The 19,918-nt window shown below is 56.7% G+C and overlaps 1 protein-coding gene across 1 annotated transcript; it reads right to left on the reverse strand.

The window, feature by feature from the left end:
• Positions 1-1,335: 1,335 nt before the first annotated feature.
• On the reverse strand, positions 1,336-19,072 carry LOC4334004 (4-hydroxy-3-methylbut-2-enyl diphosphate reductase, chloroplastic-like). The gene is made up of 11 exons (XM_026023778.2): positions 18,753-19,072; positions 18,300-18,603; positions 17,502-17,720; positions 16,946-17,125; positions 3,240-3,371; positions 3,032-3,106; positions 2,847-2,952; positions 2,556-2,656; positions 2,251-2,436; positions 1,803-1,889; positions 1,336-1,666 (listed from the first exon to the last, which is right to left on the reverse strand). The coding sequence occupies exons 1-11, from the start codon at positions 19,070-19,072 to the stop codon at positions 1,595-1,597; spliced, it is 1,782 nt and encodes a 593-aa protein (XP_025879563.2). The 3' UTR covers positions 1,336-1,594.
• Positions 19,073-19,918: the final 846 nt, after the last annotated feature.

Below are 19,918 nucleotides of genomic sequence, written 5' to 3' on the forward strand. Positions count from 1 at the left end.
TTCCACTTGAAAAAAAATGCGTTTCGTTAATAGGTTCACTGCACGTTCTGTTGCCTGCATGGTCTTCTACATGTGCGTGGAAAGCGTGGCCTGACTTTGAAATCGACCCAAACACGTGAAACGGACGGCCTTACGCATGCATAGAAAAAAAAATAAAGATATACGCACACTCTCTGAAACCGAATGCTTCGTGATTTTGACCTTTGTGCTTCAGCTGTACGCGACAGATTCACACCGATCCGTCCATTCGTGCCTAGTACAACAATTAAGCATGAGAAACTCAATGTCAAAGTACATCCAAATTGATACTAAGTACCAATTTACCATGAGTAAGATTCGATTTTATTGGAAAAACTTGGTAGTATTTCGGTTGCTCAATTGAAGAAAATCAGTTTTGGTCTCTAACATATGTTACTGGCAGTCAATGATATTTCTTACACAGAGACCGCAACTAATCGTGAGTAACTATGGTCAAATGTAACCGGCCTTACCAATTTTACAGGCCTTAGGCTGTGTTTAGTTACCTTCGAACTTTCAAAAATTCTATCACATCAAATATTTGAACACATGTATGGAGTATTAAATGTGGACGAAAAAAAATAATTACATAGTTTGCAGGTAAATCGCGAGACAAATCTTTTAAGCCTAATTACGCCATGATTTGATTAATGTGATGTTACAGTAAAAATTTACTAATGACGGATTAATTAGGCTTAATAGGTTCGTCTCGCAGTTTACATGCGGAATCTATAATTTGTTTTGTTATTAGTTTATGTTTAATACTTAAAATATGTGTTCGTATACTTAAAAAAAATTAAAAAAGAACTAAACACGGCCTTGTTTTGTCTCCTGTGGTTAAAGCAAATCGTAGCCCATCAGAGCCCATAGGCCACACCCACATCTTAACGCCCAAGTAAGGCCTTATTTAGATGGGCCGAATTCCCAGCCCGCATACGTGGATGTGCCGGGATTTGCTTGCATCCACATCCCGGAAGTACCACAGCAACAGCAACAAGAAACGTTCCAAGTGATTTCTATGATGCTATCTACTTGTACTCCCTCCGCTCCTGTTTAAACTCGTAGTATTAGACTGTATCTTATTCGATTCTATGTTGTTACTACCTCCGTCCCTAAATAATTACAGCCATGGTTTTCCGCGCCCAACTTTGACCGTTCGTATTATTTGATTTTTTTTAAAAAAAATTAAAAACATAAGTCACGAGTAAAGTACTATTCATGTTTTATTATCTTATAACAACAAAAATGCTAATTATAAAATAATTTTAAATAAGACGGACGATCAAAGTTGAGCGCGGAAATTCATGGCTGCACTTATTTTAGGACGGAGGTAGTATATTATACGATGGAGGGAATAGTATTTTACATTCGCCCTGCAAGGCTGCAACTCAAAGTTATCAGTATGCCTTCCCAGATCACCAAATATGCACAAATAGTTCATGCTATGAACTCAAGTCTCAAATTCTCAATCAGCCGATCTTATTTCTTCTGTATCTTTATCTGACCATACTAGCATCTCATGTCTCCTTGTGCTTGCTCATCTCTGTGCGCCTGCAACAGTGTCTCATGATCTCATCTATTGCTCTGTCGCTTCACCAAGCTCCTGACGCTTTATCTCAAACACCTTCTGCAGCACATCCTCAACGACCTGGCATATTATTTAGTGCAGATATTTAGTCCCATGGTTATACTAGCACTGGAGCACTTATGGGCAAAACATTTGTAGTACTTGATAGGATATTTATTAATTCAGCGTGTAAATCGGATTAGATGCATAGATATACCTTGTCTGGAGTAGAGGCTCCAGAGGTGACTCCAATTGTGATTGCTCCATGGGGTAACCATTTGTCTTTCTCAACAAGTTCACCATTCTGCCATGCAATTGCACACATTCAGTAAATAACATAAACACATCCATTGTCATCTTTAATAGACTCACAGTATAGTTATCTTCCATTTTACAGAAGAAGTATATCATGAATTACTTTTTTGAAACAAAGGCAAAAGTTCTGCCTCGTTTCATTGATCAAGAAGAGATACACATCAACCATGAAAGAGTTACACACTGAAAACACCATTCTACAGGCACCTCAATATCATTCCCCATAGCTACATTGAACACTTGAAAACACCAAAGCAATCAAAACACCTATATACAACACCCAAGACCTAAGTACATCATGAATTATAAGCATGAGAGATAAATGTATCAGATGTGTTAAGGAAGCAAACCTTTTGTTTGTAGCTGATCTTGTTCCCTGGCCCAATCCTCTGCTCACCATCGACCCAGTAGGAAGGAATGCCACTGAGTTCTCCAATTTCTTGCAAATGGGAGGTGTTACTGGAGTTCCATCCTCCGACGACAAGTATGAGGTCAACTTCCTTCTCTACCAATTTGTACATCGCATCCTGCCTTTCCTGATTCTCCGAGGCAAAATGTGTGATCAATATTGTCGAGTTATATTATAGATGTGGAATAGAGATTACCGAGGAAAATCTTTTCTAGAGTCAAAAATCAAATAGGAAAAAAAGATCACCTGAGTAGCATTGCAAATGGTGCCGACTCTGACGAAATGTTCTTGCTTGTTGTTCTGATCAAGACCATACTTACTCATCATTGTCTGCTCAATGAGTATTCCTAAAAAGACATAGTTTGATTGTAAATTTGCAAAGAGCTAACAAATCCCTTTTAAGTATAATTGATCGGATGACTACGACTATATATAAGACTGAAAATATTGGTTGTTTACATTCGCTTTGGATGAAAAGGCCTGTTTAATCCATTTTCTAAAAAATAAGACCGAAAAATCGAAGTCAAATTAACCCACCAATTTCTTTAGTTTCTCCTTTAAGCATTGTTGTTTGATTCACAACGCCTACTCTCTCCAAGTCAATATCAGGGTCAAATCCTGGAGAGACAGCATATCTGAATTTCTGTAATCGCAAGCGTCTCCAATATTACAATCAGGTGATTCTAACATGTCGGTAAAGCATGATTCTTCTAAGCCCTTACCTTAAGGAACTTCTCTTTTGTTGAGCTGGACCCATCAAGTTGGCCTTCAAGAATGTAATCACACACATACTTTGCCTATATATAACAATGATCACAATATAATCATAGAGATACAATACCTATATTTAGAAACTGAAAACAGTTCCTGTTTCACAAAAATCATTATTTTGAACTTCATAAAAATGAATTGCAATTTAAAAAAATGTACCTCAGTTATGTCCTTCACAATGATGTACTTGTCTGCAAAAGAGGCGGTTGCAACAGTCTCTTCGTGGGCATATTTTCCATGGATAATCGTAGTGTAGTTACCCTTTATATGCCTTTCTGTCATGTGCACAACCTAAGATTTCAATATTTACATGGTTTGTCAGCCCAAAGAGGAGACTGATAATAGTGGCATGGTGCAAACTTAATACTCCATCCGTTTCAAATTACTTGCCGTTCTAGATTTATACTAATTCAAACATGTCTATCTTTGACAATTATTATGAAAGTATTTCTCAAGGTGAATCTAAAAATATAAATCTTGTGATGCTAAACTATATGATTTTATAAAAAATAATAGTCATAATAAAATGTTTGACTTAGGACAAGCCTTGAAATGGAGGGAACACTAGTAAACAAAGACAACATGATCAATAACTAAATATGTACTCCCTCCGGGTTGATAATATTTGTCGTTTTGGATAAGAACACGGTCTCAAAAAAACAACTTTGACCATTATTTTTCATTATAATATGTATAAAAGTGTTAACAAATATATTGTCGGTGACATGGGGCCGGGGGTATCGTGACTAGAGGCTTGGGTAGCCGCGGTCACCCACGTGGCCTGACCCCCTCGGGGGGGTCGGGCCCGAGGGTGACGTGGCCACCCCTCCCTCTGTCTCCCCGAGGGGTCGGGCCGCTCCCGTTTCGGCCCTGAGGGCTGGGGCGCCCCGACCCCCTGTGGTTTTGGCGCCACGTGTGTGGGTTAGGTGAGCACAGCGGGCTCACCTAACCGCATTTATAGCAGGTTGGACGAGCGCGCCACGCCGCATTTAATGCGGCGCAGCGCACGCTTATCCGGTCCGTGACCGGTCGCAGTGTGTGACCGGTCACAGACCGGTCAGATCGCGGGTTAGGTGGCAACAGGCGGCCTGTCACACGCCTCGCCCCGTCCCGTCGGAATGATGAGAGCTTCCTGGCTCTCGTCCCTAGCCGGAGCCGGCGTGCTAACTCCTGCAGTTGGTATGTCAGTCCCGGTCAGATCCATTCCAGGCTTCAGCACAAGTATGGCAAGGAAGTCGCTAGCCATTAAATGAAGGTCGAAATGGGCGTCCACCGGGAAAGCAGGCGAGCGGGGCAGGAGGCGTGGGCTCTGCTTGTCAGAGGTCACTTCCGGCTGTAGACTAGCCCTCATTGTAAAAAGCATGTTTCCCTTCTTAGGCAGCTAGAGGCCCATGTGGTGACCCCTGACCAGATAAAAAGGAGGCCCAGGCCTAGGAGAAAGGAGGGGGAGAGAAGGGGGTTGGGACTCTGGGAAAGGGGTTCTAGAGCAAAAACTCTCTCTCGCTCTCCGGCTCTCTGTATTCCTTCACGCACAGATCCACCAGAACACAGGAGTAGGGTGTTACGCTTCTCAGCGGCCCGAACCTGTCTACGTCGCCCGTGTCTTGTGCATTTCCTCTCTCGCTGACGTTCCTCAGATCGAGGGCGAAGAACCTCACTTAGCGCCCCCGGCCGAACCGGCAAAGGGGGGCCTGCGCGGTCTCCCGGTGAGGAGCCCCACGCTCCATCATCTGGCGCGCCAGGTAGGGGGCGCGCGTGTCTTTCTAAGCCCTCGTCCTCTTTCGTGTGCGCCAAGCTTCTCCCGCTCAGCCCAATGGCCGAACGGGCAGTGGCGCACAGCCTCTCTCCGAACGCTAGCGGTGACGACGGGGAGCAGAACCCGCGCCGTCGGGCTCGCACCCCACCGTCCCCCTCTCGCCGAAATCTTGGGCGGGGGGAGGCGCTCGGGGAGGTCGAAGGATCCGCGACTTCGCCGCCCGCGGGCGACGGGGGAGGACGGCGAGACGGGGCGCGTCGCCGCCTCGTCTACGGCGATGGCGGCACGCCCCAGGGCGCGCTCCAGGCTGCGGGCGCGCTCCTGCGTCACCCGCCCGTCGTCCCCGATCCAGAGACTCCAGCCCGACGTTGGCTGGATGACGTGGCCGACTTGGTCATGACGGCGCAGCAGCGCCTAGGCGCCGGCGGGCGGTCCTCCGCCACCGAGGCCTCTGGCGCAGCCGCCGCCGGCTCCATGTCGTCGAGGCGGAGGGCGCGGCGAGCGGCGGCCGTTACCCGCCGTTCGTCCGCCATTCCCTCGTCAACGCCTCCGACCCAAGAAGATGTGCGTGGGGGGCCGGATGCCCGCCTCGATATTGAGCGCCGGCGCGACGCTCGTCGCGCCGCCCACGCAACGGAGGGCGCTTCCTCGTCCGGAGCGCCACTTCGGTCCGGGCACGGGGGCCGGCCCCCCGTGTCCCCGGTTGGCGGTGCCGGCTGTCGAGCCTTTGTGGCGAGCCTTCGGAACGTCCGTTGGCCCCCAAGGTTCCGGCCCACCATCACCGAAAAATACGACGGAAGCGTCAACCCCGCCGAGTTTCTCCAGATCTACACGACCGGGATCGAGGCCGCCGGGGGTGACGACAGGGTCATGGCGAATTTCTTCCCCATGGCCCTGAAGGGTCAGGCGCGGGGTTGGCTAATGAACTTGCCACCCGCGTCGGTCCACTCTTGGGAGGATTTGTGCCAGCAGTTCACCACGAACTTCCAGGGCATATATCCGCGCCCAGGCGAAGAAGCGGACTTGCATGCGGTACAGCGAAGGGACGATGAGTCTCTTCGCTCGTACATTCAGCGGTTCTGTCAAGTCCGCAACACCATACCCTGCATTCCCGCACACGCGGTGATCTACGCGTTCAGGGGGGGCATGCGGCACAACCGCATGCTCGAGAAGATCGCCTCCAAGGAGCCCCAGACCACCGCACAGCTTTTTGAGCTCGCGGACAGTGTGGCTCGCAAGGAGGAGGCCTGGACCTGGAATTCCTCCGGTTCTGGTGTGGTAGCTCCGGCCGCCCCCGGGTCCGCCGCTCGGTCAGGGTGGCGGGACAGGAGGAGGAAGAAGGGGTCAGCCCGTTCCGACGACGAGGGTCATGTCCTCGCCGTCGAGGGCGCTTCGCGGGCCCCCCGAAAGGGGAGGCCTGCGAGCGACAAAAAGAAGGAGGCCGGCGCTCCCAGCAGGGAGCGCCCAACCGGCAAGTGGTGTACCGTGCACAACACCTCCCTCCACGACCTCGCGGACTGCCGCGTGGTCAAAAGTTTGGCTGAGCGGACGAGGAAGTGGGAGGAGGAGAAGAGGCATGAGCGCTGTGAGGGCAAGACCCCTGCGGCTCCCGCCGGCAACCGGCGAGGTGAGGCCAAGCAGAAGGCCACCGCCGAGGACATCGACGATGGCGACGATGACCTGGGGTTCCAGGAGCCTGAGGCCACCGTCGCCACCATCGATGGGGGAGCGTGCGCTCACGCTTCTCGCCGGAGCCTCAAGGCCATGAAGCGAGAGCTTCTGGCCGCGGCCCCTACCCATGAGGCGACGCGACGGGTGCGGTGGTCGGAGGTTGCCCTCACCTTCGACCAGACCGACCACCCGCCGTGCGTTGCCCGGGGAGGACAGATCGCGATGGTGGTTTCCCCCACCGTTTGCAATGTGAAGTTGGGGCGTGTCCTCATAGACGGGGGTGCAGCCCTCAACATCCTTTCCCCCGCAGCCTTTGACGCCATCAAGGCCCCGGGGATGGTGCTCCGGCCGTCCCAGCCGATCATCGGTGTGACGCCGGGGCACACCTGGCCGCTGGGTCATATCGACCTCCCGGTCACCTTCGGTGGTTCCGCCAACTTCCGCACGGAGCAGGTGGACTTCGATGTGGCGGACCTCAGTATGCCCTACAACGCGGTCCTGGGGAGGCCCGCGTTGGTGAAGTTCATGGCGGTGGTCCACTACGCCTATCTCCAGATGAAGATGCCGGGCCCCGGTGGCCCCATCACCGTCCATGGCGACCTCAAAGTCGCGCTTGCTTGTATGGAGCAGCGCGCGGACCACCTCGCCGCGGCGTCCAAGCCCGCGGGTGGCGACGAGAGGCTCGCCACCTCCTTCCCGGCCGCCCCAAGGCAGCGGATGGTCACGTGCGACGAGGTCCCGGTCAAGGAGGTTGCCCTAGGCGACGGCCCGTCCAAGACCACACGAATCGGTGGTCTTCTGGACGACAAATAGGAAGACGCGCTCGTCTCCTTCCTGCGGGCAAACGCCGACGTCTTCGCCTGGAGACCGGCGGACATGCCCGGGGTCCCCAGGGAGGTGATTGAGCACCGTCTCGCCGTGCGGCCGGGCGCAAGGCCGGTCCGGCAGAAAGTGCGGCGGCAGGCCCCGGAACGTCAAGCCTTCATCCGCGAGGAGGTGGCGCGACTTCTGGAGGCCGGATTCATCCGTGAGGTCATCCATCCGGAGTGGCTGGCGAACCCGGTCGTCGTTTCCAAGGCGAACGGCAAGCTTCGGATGTGCATCGACTACACCGACCTTAACAAGGCATGTCCTAAGGACCCTTACCCCTTGCCACGCATAGATCAGATTGTCGACTCCACCGCGGGGTGCGACCTTTTGTGTTTTCTAGATGCATACTCTGGTTATCATCAGATTCGCATGGCTAGGGAGGATGAGGAAAAAACTGCATTCATTACCCTCATAGGAACTTATTGTTACACGACAATGCCTTTCGGGTTAAAGAATGCAGGTCCTACTTTTCAACGTACTACTCGAATTTCTTTGGGTAGCCAGATAGGACGCAATGTTGAGGCCTATGTTGATGACTTGGTTGTGAAGACGCGCAACCAAGAGACCTTACTCTCGGATCTAGCGAAAACTTTCGAAAGTCTCCGCTCCGCCCGCATAAAGCTGAACCCCGATAAGTGCGTGTTCGGCGTGCCTGCGGGCAAGCTTCTCGGGTTCTTGGTCTCTGCCCGAGGCATCGAGGCCAACCCCGAGAAGATACGAGCTATAGAGCGGATGCGCCCCCCCAGCAAGCTTAGGGATGTGCAGTGCGTCACCGGCTGCATGGCCGCCCTAAGTCGGTTCATATCGAGGCTGGGAGAGAAGGCACTGCCCCTATTTAAGCTCCTCAAACGCTCCGGGCCGTTTACCTGGACGGAGGAGGCTGAGCGGGCCTTCACTCAGTTGAAGGCGTACCTCAGTTCTCCCCCAGTCCTGGTCGCCCCGGAGCCAGATGAGCCGTTGCTACTCTACCTGCCGGCAACCCCGCAGGTGGTCAGCGCGGCGTTGGTCGTGGAGCGCGACGAGGACAACCCTCACTCCGCGCATCCCCACCCTGCGTCGACTCGACCCGGGAGAGAGCAGGGAGGAGAGGCCCCCGAGCCGAACGGCGGCCCAAGGCCCCCGACGGCCGGAGCTGGCCCTCCGCCTGCTTGTCCGACGGTGCCAGGCGCCCCCGACCCCCAGGATGGCCCCGGGGCCACTGCGGGAAGGCCGCGCCTGTCGCCCTCTGACCCCGAGGTCGTCGGCACAGAAGCCGAGTGCGCCCCGCGTGGCCTCTCGGACGAAGAGCGCCCTGGAGATGCGGCCCCTAGCGAAGAGGATCGGCCCCGCCGAAAGGTGCAGCGGCCCGTCTACTTCGTTAGCGAGGCCCTCCGGGACGCCAAGACCCGATACCCTCAGGCCCAGAAGATGCTTTACGCTATTCTAATGGCTTCGAGGAAGTTGCGCCATTATTTCCAGGCGCATCGGGTCACGATGGTTACATCTTACCCCCTCGGCCAAATCTTGCATAACCGAGAGGGTACTGGACGGGTGGTGAGATGGGCAATCGAACTCTCTGAATTCGATTTGCGCTTTGAACCACGCCACGCGATCAAGAGCCAGGCCCTCGCCGACTTTGTGGCGGAGTGGACCCCAGCTCCCGAGCCCGTCTCCGCCCCCGAGGCCAGCTCGGGCCCCTCGCAGCTGCCTCGCACCGCCTACTGGGTGATGCAGTTCGACGGCTCCCTGTCTCTTCAGGGCGCCGGTGCGGGGGTCACGTTGACCTCGTCGAGCGGAGACGTCCTCAGATACCTGGTCCGCCTCGACTTTCGGGCGACCAACAATATGGCGGAGTACGAGGGACTCCTTGCGGGACTCAGAGTGGCAGCTAGACTGGGGATCCGCCGCCTCCTGGTGTTAGGCGACTCCCAGTTGGTCGTTAACCAGGTCTGTAAGGAGTACCAGTGCTCTGACCCGCAGATGGACGCTTACGTGCGCCAAGTGTGGCGTATGGAGCGCCATTTCGACGGGATAGAGCTTCGGCACGTGCCCAGACGGGATAACGCGGTCGCCGACGAACTCTCAAGGCTCGCTTCCTCGCGAGCCCAGACCCCACCGGGCGCCTTTGAAGAAAGGCTTGCCCAGCCGTCGGCGTGACCCGACCCCCTAGGGGAGACGGACGCGCCTGAACGGCCCCCGAGGCCCGTCGGAGTCCAGGCCTCGGGACCCGAGGGGAGCGCTCCCAGCTCCCCTAGATTGATTGCTTGGATCACTGAGATCCAGGCGTACCTCGCAGATAAGACTCTACCCGAGGACCGCGAAGGGAGTGAACGCGTCCGGCGCATCTCCAAGCGCTACGTGCTGGTGGAAGGGACCCTCTATCGGCGCGCGGCTAACGTAGTCCTCCTGAAGTGCATTCCTCGGGAACAAGGCGTCGAGCTTCTCGCCGATGTCCATGAAGGCGAGTGCGGAGCCCACTCCGCCTCACGCACCTTGGTTGGCAAGGCCTTTCGCCAGGGTTTCTATTGGCCAACGGCTCTCAACGATGCGGTCGACCTGGTCCGACGGTGCAGGGCGTGCCAGTTCCACGCCAGGCAAACCCATCAGCCGGCCCAGGCCCTGCAGACCATACCTCTTTCGTGGCCGTTTGCTGTCTGGGGGCTCGATATCCTGGGTCCGTTCAGGCGGGCCCCGGGCGGGTTCGAGTATCTGTATGTCGCTGTCGACAAGTTCACTAAGTGGCCCGAGGCTTATCCGGTCATCAAGATCGATAAGCACTCCGCGCTTAAATTCATCAGGGACATCACTGCTCGGTTTGGGGTGCCTAACCGTATCATTACGGATAACGGCACCCAGTTCACTAGTGAGCTCTTCGGTGACTACTGCGAAGGCATGGGCATCAAGCTCTGCTTCGCCTCCCCCGCCCACCCCAGAAGCAATGGCCAAGTGGAGCACGCCAACGCGGAAATCCTCAAGGGCCTCAAAACCAAGACCTTCAACATCCTCAAGAAGCACGGCGACTCGTGGATCGAGGAGCTGCCAGCGGTGCTCTGGGCGAACCGAACCACGCCAAGCCGAGCAACCGGGGAAACGCCTTTCTTCCTCGTCTACGGCGCGGAGGCGGTCCTCCCATCTGAGCTCACCCTGAGGTCCCCTCGGGTCACCATGTATTGCGAGGCTGATCAAGATCAGCTTCGCCGAGACGACCTCGACTATTTGGAAGAGCGAAGGCGGCGCGCGGCCCTCCGAGCCGCGCGCTACCAGCAGAGCCTGCGGCGCTACCATCAGCGCCACGTCCGGGCCCGATCACTCTGCGTCGACGACCTCGTCCTACGCCGCGTCCAAACGCGTGCTGTACTGAGCAAGCTCTCACCAATGTGGGAGGGTCCGTATCGAGTGATCGGCGTCCCCCGGCCGGGCTCCATTCGGCTGGCCACGGGCGACGGCACAGAGCTGCCTAACCCATGGAACATCGAACACCTTCGTCGCTTCTACCCCTAGTGGGGGTCGGGTGTCATGTCTCGGGCTCGGGCCAACCCCGCACCCCCCCCCCCCGGGCGTGCAGGGTTGGCCGGGGGCTACCACATGCATATACTTACCTTTTTTCTCTTCTGTATTTCAATAAAAGCATTTTCGATTTCTTGAGAACTGTGTCTGTGCCATCGTTTCCTTTTGAAGAATCTTGGCTTGAATTAGCACGCTCGTGCTCGACCCTGCCCTCGGTGGCCCGGGCCGGCTAAAATCGCCAAACGGGGCCCAGAACCGAGCCGTGCCCCGGGGCGTGGTGAACTTCGGGGGGGAATCGGCAAAGGCCCACAATCGGGTCATCCATAACCCTCGGTCACCGCGCTCCCGGCCTGGCCAGTCTCGACACGAGGATCTCCCCAGGCACTAGCCCCGACCCGCGCCGTTTGAGGCTGGGACCTGGGCACGAGCCCTTGTTCAAGCCAAGACACAGAAGGACCGCGGCACAGACCATCCTCGTCTCATACACACAACAAACAGAACTGACGCAGAAATTTCCTCTTTACTTGATTGCAGATTAAATCAGTCTATACAAGAAGGGGGCCCGAAGGCCTCGGAAGAAGAAGGAAAAGTTATTAATATTGGCGGGGGCCTGGGGGCTCACTCCGACGCGCCCGGGTCGTCGGCCTCGTCGTCGCTGTCGTCCGCACCGTCGTCACCGCCCTCCTCGTCGGAGTCGAGCGCGAACGCGAGCCGAGGGGCCGTACCCTCGAAGCTGTGGACGATGTGGTCGGCGGCGTCCCGGACCTGCGCGCGCGCCGTCCTCGGTTCCGGGAGGGAACTCTTCCAGCGCTGCCCACGGGGAGAAGTCAGGGTCCCTGGCCTGGTAGCTTGCCAGTACGAGCTCCACCGCCCCCCGGGCGAGGTCCCTCGAGGATGACTTGATCGTCTCCTCGAGCTCCTCGGGGAGCCGCTCGAGGGCCCCGGCCATCTCTGAGAGGCGCTAGGCGAGGCCCCCCTGGTTGGCGGCGTACTTCGCGTATCGCCCGCCCCAGAGGCCCGCCTGCCGCCCGGCGCGGTCTAGACGGGAGACGGCGTCCCGAAGCATGCCGGGCCCTACCTCGCTCGCCAAGCGGAGAGCCTCGACCTCCCCGGCGGACGAGTCCAGCGCGCCCTGCAGCTCGGCGATGGTGTGTTCGGCGGCTGCGAGGCGGGCGGCTAGGTCGCCGTGGCCCGCGGCCGCCCCGCCGCTGTGCGCTCTCGCGTCCAGCTCCTTCGCCCGCGCCTCGAGCTCAGCGGCCCGCTGATCCAGTGCGGCCCTCTCGGCGCGGGCGCTTTCCAGATTGCGGCGTGCCTGCTCCTCCCGCGCTGCCTCGCGGAGGAACAGGCTGTCCGCCAGCCGCTGCGCCGCGGCCTCGGCCTCCTCGAGAGCTCGCCCCCGCTCGGTGAGCGCGTCCTCGCGGAGGCGGAGTGCGGACTCCTCTTCGGCGCAGGCGGCCTCGTGCGCCGCCAGTGTTGCCTCCCGGGTGGCGACGGCGGCCTCGCGGTCCGCTAGGTCTCTCTCCTTCGCGTCCAGGGCGCGGGCGCGCTCCTCCAGCGCCGTGGCGCGAGCCTCAAGGCCCTCTTCGCGCTGCCGGGACGCCGCCTCGTTCTCCGCCGCCCGCCGTTCCCGGGCAGCGGCGGCGTCAAGGACTCCCCGGGCGGCGTCGAGCTTCTCCTCTAGCTCCGTCGCCCGGCTCCCGTATTGGAGGCGGAGGTCGTCCCGCGCCTCGTCGAGCACGGCGGTGGCGATGAGGGCAGTCTCCCGCTCCTCCTCCACCTCCCTGGCGATCTCCGCCAGGTCCCTACGACGGGCCTCGAGCTGTGAGGCGTGCCGACAGTGTGCCTTGCGGCCCGCCTCCACCATGGCCTCCACCGAGCGCCGCCCCACCTCGACGCACGCCCACGCCGCGTCGAGCTCCGCCCACTCCGCCTGCAGGGCCTCCATCTGGGCACTTAACCCGTCCAGCACCGTGCTGTTCGCGGCGGCCAAGGCCTGCAGGAGGGGCTCCGCGCTCAGTGGGGCAGCGGAAGGCAGAGGGGAGAGCCCCCTCGGTGTGGGTGTCGCGCGGCTCGGCCCGCCGATCGACGTGCCGGACTCGGGGGCGTCCCCCGAAGCTGGCTCGTCCCAAGCGTCGCCCGAGGGGTCGGGCCCGAGCGGCGCGCCCGCGGCCTCGTCGTGGGTGGCCTCGGAAGTCATCGTCGCCTCGGGCGGAGTCGGGTCGGGGGTTTGGCAGGCCGCCTGGCGTGCGCGCGCCGCCTCTGCCTCTCGGACGGACTCCCCGGCCCGGCGGAGTCTGGCCTCCTCCTGAGCGGCCTCCTCAGCCTGGCGAACCCGGACGGCCTCCTGGGCAGCCTCCTCGGCTTCCCGGTGGCGGTCTGCGGCTTCTCGCCGGTCAGCTTCCCGCCTCCGGGCCTCCGCGGTCGCCGTCTCCTCGGCCTCAGACCGGCCGGACTTGGAATGGCGGGGGGGGCGCGACGGGATCTCGCTGAGGCAGAAGAAAAACCAGAAGACAAAAAGAAACGGGTGAGTGAAAACTCGCCTTGGGAGATGGGAGAATGAATACGGCCGCGGTGGGCGCGGGGACGAACCTGCGGGGAGGTCGGCTAAATGACCACCTCGGGGGCGAGATGAGGTTCCCCCGGCATGGCACGATCCCCCCCATCTTGCGGAGCCGTTTCTTCTTTCGCTCCCCCTCGGGCTGCGGCGTCGGCACGGCACCCTCCGGGCGCCTGCTGCTGGCACGCACTGCCCCGCCCCCTCGGGGAGGAGATGGGGGAGGGGTACCCTCCTGGTTCCTCTTCCCCCAGGCGTCGGCAGGGCGGCTGCCCCCGGGCCCCCGTCGCGGGGCCCAGAAGCACGACCCCCTCCCGGGGTAGATTGTTCCCCCCTGCGGCTCCCGCCCGCGCCATCGTGGCCTCGGGGGGCCCGCTCCCCCGACGCCCTGACCGCCTGCATGATGGCCAGGATCTTGGCGCGCTCTGGATCACAGCAGAGGGGGAGGACCCCTTGGGGGATGAGGGATGCCTCCACGGAGCTGAGATTCAGCACCCGTTGGACCACCATCCTGAAGTCCTCAGGGTCCCAGTCCCATTTGCGCCCCTGGTGGGTCCTCATGTAGTCCTCGAGCCCGGTGTACTCCCAGGCGCCCCGGGCGAGCCGCTGAAGCGGCGCGATCCGGCGACGAACGTAGTCGCCGAACACCATGGCCCCCGTGAGCCCCTGGGATCGCAGACCCGCCAGGCGGTCAAGAACGGCGTCGTAGCCGTCTCCCAGATCTACCGCCGCCCGCCAGCTGGAGGCCTGCGCCGGGGGCTGGCTCGGAAGTCGGAGGCGCGCTTCGTCGGCGAGGGGGGTGTAGAACCAATCGCTCTTCCAGTCGTCCCACTTTTTGCGGAGGACGCAGGGAATGTAGCGGTTCAGCACCTGCCCCCGCGGCTGGAAGTAGCAGCCACCGACTGCCGTCGGCGGCGACACCGGCTGTACGGTGAAGAACCACCGGAACAGCCGGAGAGATGGGCGCACCCCGATAAACATCTCGCACAGGTGCGCGAAGATGGCCAACGTCATTATCGCGTTGAGGGTGAGGTGCGCCATCTGGAGATCATAAAACTCCAGAATATCCATGAAAAAAATAGAGAATGGCGGGACCAGCCCCGCCATTGCGAAAGAGAGGAAGAAGACGGACCGCCCCGGGTAGTGTGGCGCCGGGCGTCCCTCGCCCAGCGCAACCACCTCCCGGCCGGTGGCAGATTCCGGCATGAATCGGCGCGGCAGCCCGGCCTGCCTCTCGCTCACGATGCGGGAAGGCGGCAGCACGCTACCGTCGAGCGGTGCGGAGCCCCGTGCCATGACGCCGGCGGAGGAGGAGCTTGAGGGCGAGCGAGTGCGGCAAGGGTAGGGCACAGGAAACGAAGAGTTAGAGCACAAGTGGCGAAGGCAAGGGGAAGAGTGGCGAGAGGAAAGAAACGAATCCCTTCCTCGGCGTCTTTACACCCTTGCCAACGCTATGCCCGGCTCCTCGCTTCCCGTGCCCACTACCTCGCCCCCTCGTTTCTCGCGCCCACGCCTCCACTAACCCCACTCGCCCGTTTGCGGCGCACGCGGCAAATGTGCGGCCGTGGCGGTTGAGATGGGGCAGATTGTGCGCGCATTAACTATGGTCGCCAACCGTGAAAAGCGCCATCATCATGTCTCCAGGCGAAACGAACCGGCTCGTCCCGATTCGCGCGCTGCTCGAGTAATGTAGCGGTCTTAAAGAGGCCGCTCATTATTGTCGGTCGGTTTTCCCTTGCCGATGCGCGCGATTTGCGACCGCTGGGTTTCTGCCCGCCTGTAGGGACCGGCCCCACCTGTCACCGGGCCTAAGGAGTGCCGTCACGCCCGAGCGCTTCCCTCGAGGGGGGCGATCGCCCTGGCGTAACGCCGGGGGCTACTGTCGGTGACATGGGGCCGGGGGTATCGTGACTAGAGGCTTGGGTAGCCGCGGTCACCCACGTGGCCTGACCCCCTCGGGGGGGTCGGGCCCGACGGTGACGTGGCCACCCCTCCCTCTGTCTCCCCGAGGGGTCGGGCCGCTCCCGTTTCGGCCCCGAGGGCTGGGGCGCCCCGACCCCCTGTGGTTTTGGCGCCACGTGTGTGGGTTAGGTGAGCACAGCGGGCTCACCTAACCGCATTTATAGCAGGTTGGACGAGCGCGCCACGCCGCATTTAATGCGGCGCAGCGCACGCTTATCCGGTCCGTGACCGGTCGCAGTGTGTGACCGGTCACAGACCGGTCAGATCGCGGGTTAGGTGGCAACAGGCGGCCTGTCACACGCCTCGCCCCGTCCCGTCGGAATGATGAGAGCTTCCTGGCTCTCGTCCCTAGCCGGAGCCGGCGTGCTAACTCCTGCAGTTGGTATGTTAGTCCCGGTCAGATCCATTCCAGGCTTCAGCGCAAGTATGGCAAGGAAGTCGCTAGCCATTAAATGAAGGTTGAAATGGGCGTCCACCGGGAAAGCAGGCGAGCGGGGCAGGAGGCGTGGGCTCTGCTTGTCAGAGGTCACTTCCGGCTGTAGACTAGCCCTCATTGTAAAAAGCATGTTTCCCTTCTTAGGCAGCTAGAGGCCCATGTGGTGACCCCTGACCAGATAAAAAGGAGGCCCAGGCCTAGGAGAAAGGAGGGGGAGAGAAGGGGGTTGGGACTCTGGGAAAGGGGTTCTAGAGCAAAAACTCTCTCTCGCTCTCCGGCTCTCTGTATTCCTTCACGCACAGATCCACCAGAACACAGGAGTAGGGTGTTACGCTTCTCAGCGGTCCGAACCTGTCTACGTCGCCCGTGTCTTGTGCATTTTCTCTCTCGCTGACGTTCCTCAGATCGAGGGCGAAGAACCTCACTTAGCGCCCCCGGCCGAACCGGCAAAGGGGGGCCTGCGCGGTCTCCCGGTGAGGAGCCCCACGCTCCGTCATATATGATCTTATTAAATTACTTTTTAAGACTAATCTATACATGTAGTCACCATATTTGAAAGACAAATATTTTTAAAATGATTTATAATCAAATATTTTAAAGTTTGGCCTCACCCTTGTCTAAAACGACAAGTATTATCAGCCCGGAGGGAGTATAAAGCCAAATAGAGACCAATTTTTTATCTTTGTTGAACATTTTTAATTTTTAAATAAACCATTCCAAAACTTATTTTTAAAATCTAAACTTTTTGGCTACCCGCCATCCCGTCTGGTGTGGCAAAACAATATTGACATGCCACACATAGTGGGTGTAGCTGTTTTATCCTGCCACCCCAGCCAAGGTAGCGTGGCCAAACAATGTTGTCACGTCAGGTAGACCGGCATGACAATGTTGTTTTATCACATCAATCTGGCTAGCGTGGTCAAAAATTTTAGATCTTAGAAACAAATTTCCAATTGGTTTATTTTTAAAATTTTAAAATAAAAAGGCTCTATATATATATATATATATATATATATATATATATATATATATATATATATATATATATATATATATAATCATAGAGACCCCCCACACAAAAAAAGAAAGGAAAGAAAAGAAAAACAAGCCAATGAAATGAAAATAGTTACCTTTAGGACCAAAGGGCAGGTTGTGTCAACTATGTGCACGTTCTTCCTGTTTAGCGTGACCATCTCATCCACTGTAAATCCAAACGCTGGAAAAATGACCACATCGCCATCTTCAACAACACTCAAATCTTTTACACCGGAAACAACCGGGATGATTTTGATTCCCATCTCATCCAATCTCTGCAAATCCAAACTAACGAGGTAGTAATTGTACATCTCTTGTTAATCACCTTACACACACATAAGATCGAATGAAGCAAAGAGGGACCGGGCAAAGTCTAAAGAAGGACTTCATGAGAAAAAGCACAAGCACTCGTCAAAGAAAAAATTATCTTCGTACACTAATTCTAAACCAAGTGGTAAAGACAACTTGCACCTAGATCTCAACATCTATCCAAAAACCACAATCAATCAATCTAAGCATGAATTAACTTGTTCGTTAGCTAGATGAATCGACTGCATGCAGCTAGTAAATCCAACATATACAAAATTAATTGTATCCTGCTCAAGTTTGATCAATTAATCAAGCTGAAATTCTGTAGCTAGGTTGTTGTACCTCGCTGACGGTTGGGTTGTGGATGATCTGGTTAGTGAGCCACAGCCGCCGGTCGGGAAACTTGACGCGCGCGTCGTACGCGAGGCGCACGGCGTTGTCGACGCCGAGGCAGAAGCCGTGCGCCTCGGCCAGGATCAGCCTCACCAACCCGTCCATGGTCACGTACTCTCCCCCGTTCCTCTCCATCTCGCTGATCAGCTCGCCTTCACGCAATATGCATCGATAGCATCAAACGCCAATTGATCGATGACGAACTCGATTGTTTTGTTTGTTTGATCTACAAATTGATCAGTTTAATTTGTGAGGCAGTATGGGTATAATAGCTTGAGTCCTGCTCCGGTGCTTTCTACTTGGAGTAGAAAGCAATCTGAGCAGTTCATCATATTTAATTGTAGGGTTGTGATTTATTTCTACTCCCACCAGAGTTAGTGGTAGTAGAAATGTGCAAGGGTATATTCGTTCAGGGATAATAATTCGTGCAGGGGTATTATCATAATTTATCAATATCTAACTCATCTTCGGCGACGCCACCGCCGTCTTCCAGCACTGCGACATCGTCGCACGCTTCCCCCTCCGCGGCCAGCAGAACACCATCACCGCCCAGTCCCGCGCCACAGGCTTCTCGTTCCAGGACTGCAGCATCTACGCTGACACCGACCTCCTCCGCGGTGCCCCCGCCGGCAGCAGCGTGGAGACCTACCTCGGCCGGCCGTGGCATCCGATCCCGAGCAGCTCGCCATTCTCCGACACAGTGGAAAACTAATGGCTGATTCCTTCGACACTATGGCAAGAACTTGCCATGGAGCTCAAGAACGCCCTCTCAACCTCTTCAGAGGCATCTCTGCTAATCAAGCACATGACGTACTCTATCACTGATGCATCGCACGTCAACGTGATCCTGCCATCATCGCCGGCGAAGCCAAATTCCTCTTGAGACATGGCGAGGAGCTCGCCGAAAACCACCGTGCAAAGGTACACCAATGGCACCCTCGAACCGTGCCCCGTCGGTGGTGTACACCGCGCTGTGGCCCTTGCCGGCGAGAGACGACGACACCATGCTGCAGCAATCGCCTGTTGTGCCTGCCGTGCCCATCCACCGAACCTGATGTGATGCGAACCGAACAAAACATCCCATGCCAAAATTACCCCTAAACTATATTAGGAGATTACTTACCTGCCCTTTTAAATAAACGGTCGAGATTAATTCTACTTGTAGTAGAATACTGCAAGTAGAGTGCACCGGAGCATCACCCTAATAGCTTACTGGTGTACTCGAGGTTTATGGCGCCGAGGATCTCGTGGCCGAAGCTCTTGCGGTTGTAGTTGCCTTGGCGGATCATTCTGCGGCGGTACTCGTGCTTGTCGAAGTTGCCGGGGTCGTCGTCGGGCGCCGGCGGTGAGCTGCTCCCACCTCCCCCGGCGCTGGAGACGACGACGACGTGGCGGCGAGGAGTACCGCGGCGGCGTTGCGCTAGGTGGTTCAACGATAACGAGGTGGTGGTCGCCGGCGGCTGCGGGAGAGGAGGCAAAACGAGGGGGAGGTGGTGGCCGGGGCGCGCGAAGGCCGCCATCGATCTGCCGCTTTGCCGACGAGCTGATGCCTAGTGGAAATGGACGCGCTGAGTGGGGTGCTATGTCGTCAAAGAATCAGCATTTAAAAACAACCGAGAAGCTAAGCTTTTTCTTCGTCCTCTGCTCGTTGGAGGGTGAGGTCAGCGTATCTCTTCACTTGACTCGATCGTGCCAGGATTTCGATCTCCTCTTTTTTCTCCAGATCTCCTCGATCGATCCCTCCGTGCTAAGCAAACCGGCTAGCTAGCGAACAGTAGTCCACATCGATCGTCGCGCACAGGGACGGGATTTCGCGAGGATTTGTGATGTGCCGGTCGCCGCATTCGCGCGCGAGCTCTGGCGCGCGGTGCTTTCCAGCCATGTACCGGAACCGGAAGGCCCCTACCATGTTGGGCCAGGAGCATCGACGCGGAGTCCGGGCTGGGATTTTCAACTACGGAGCCCAGCGCGATTTCAGCGATTTTTGGGCCTGCTGTGTTTAGATTCGGCCACAAAAGAGCCGTTTTCTTATGTTTCTGTTTGAGTGATTCTGTGAATAAGCCCGCTTTGACTTCCTCGTATCTCTCTATCGTAATACCGGATATTTACACTCTCCAACTATTAAAACCGATATAATAGTTTTATAAATAAAATCCATATTTTTGAGATAGAGGTACCATATTAGCTTATAGTAATGAATACAAGGGGTTTGCTATTCATAAGACAACTAAAATCTCCCTAGATATTAGTCATTTCTATACTGTCATGATCGTTCCAAGATTCATTCAACAGATATAACCCAATCCTTCTGATCCTAAATCGGCCATACCGCCACCCAAGACATGAACCCGCGATCTCCATGGCGA

The sequence above is a fragment of the Oryza sativa genome, chromosome 3 (assembly GCF_034140825.1).
Source record: "Oryza sativa Japonica Group chromosome 3, ASM3414082v1".
Classification (NCBI taxonomy): domain Eukaryota; kingdom Viridiplantae; phylum Streptophyta; class Magnoliopsida; order Poales; family Poaceae; genus Oryza; species Oryza sativa.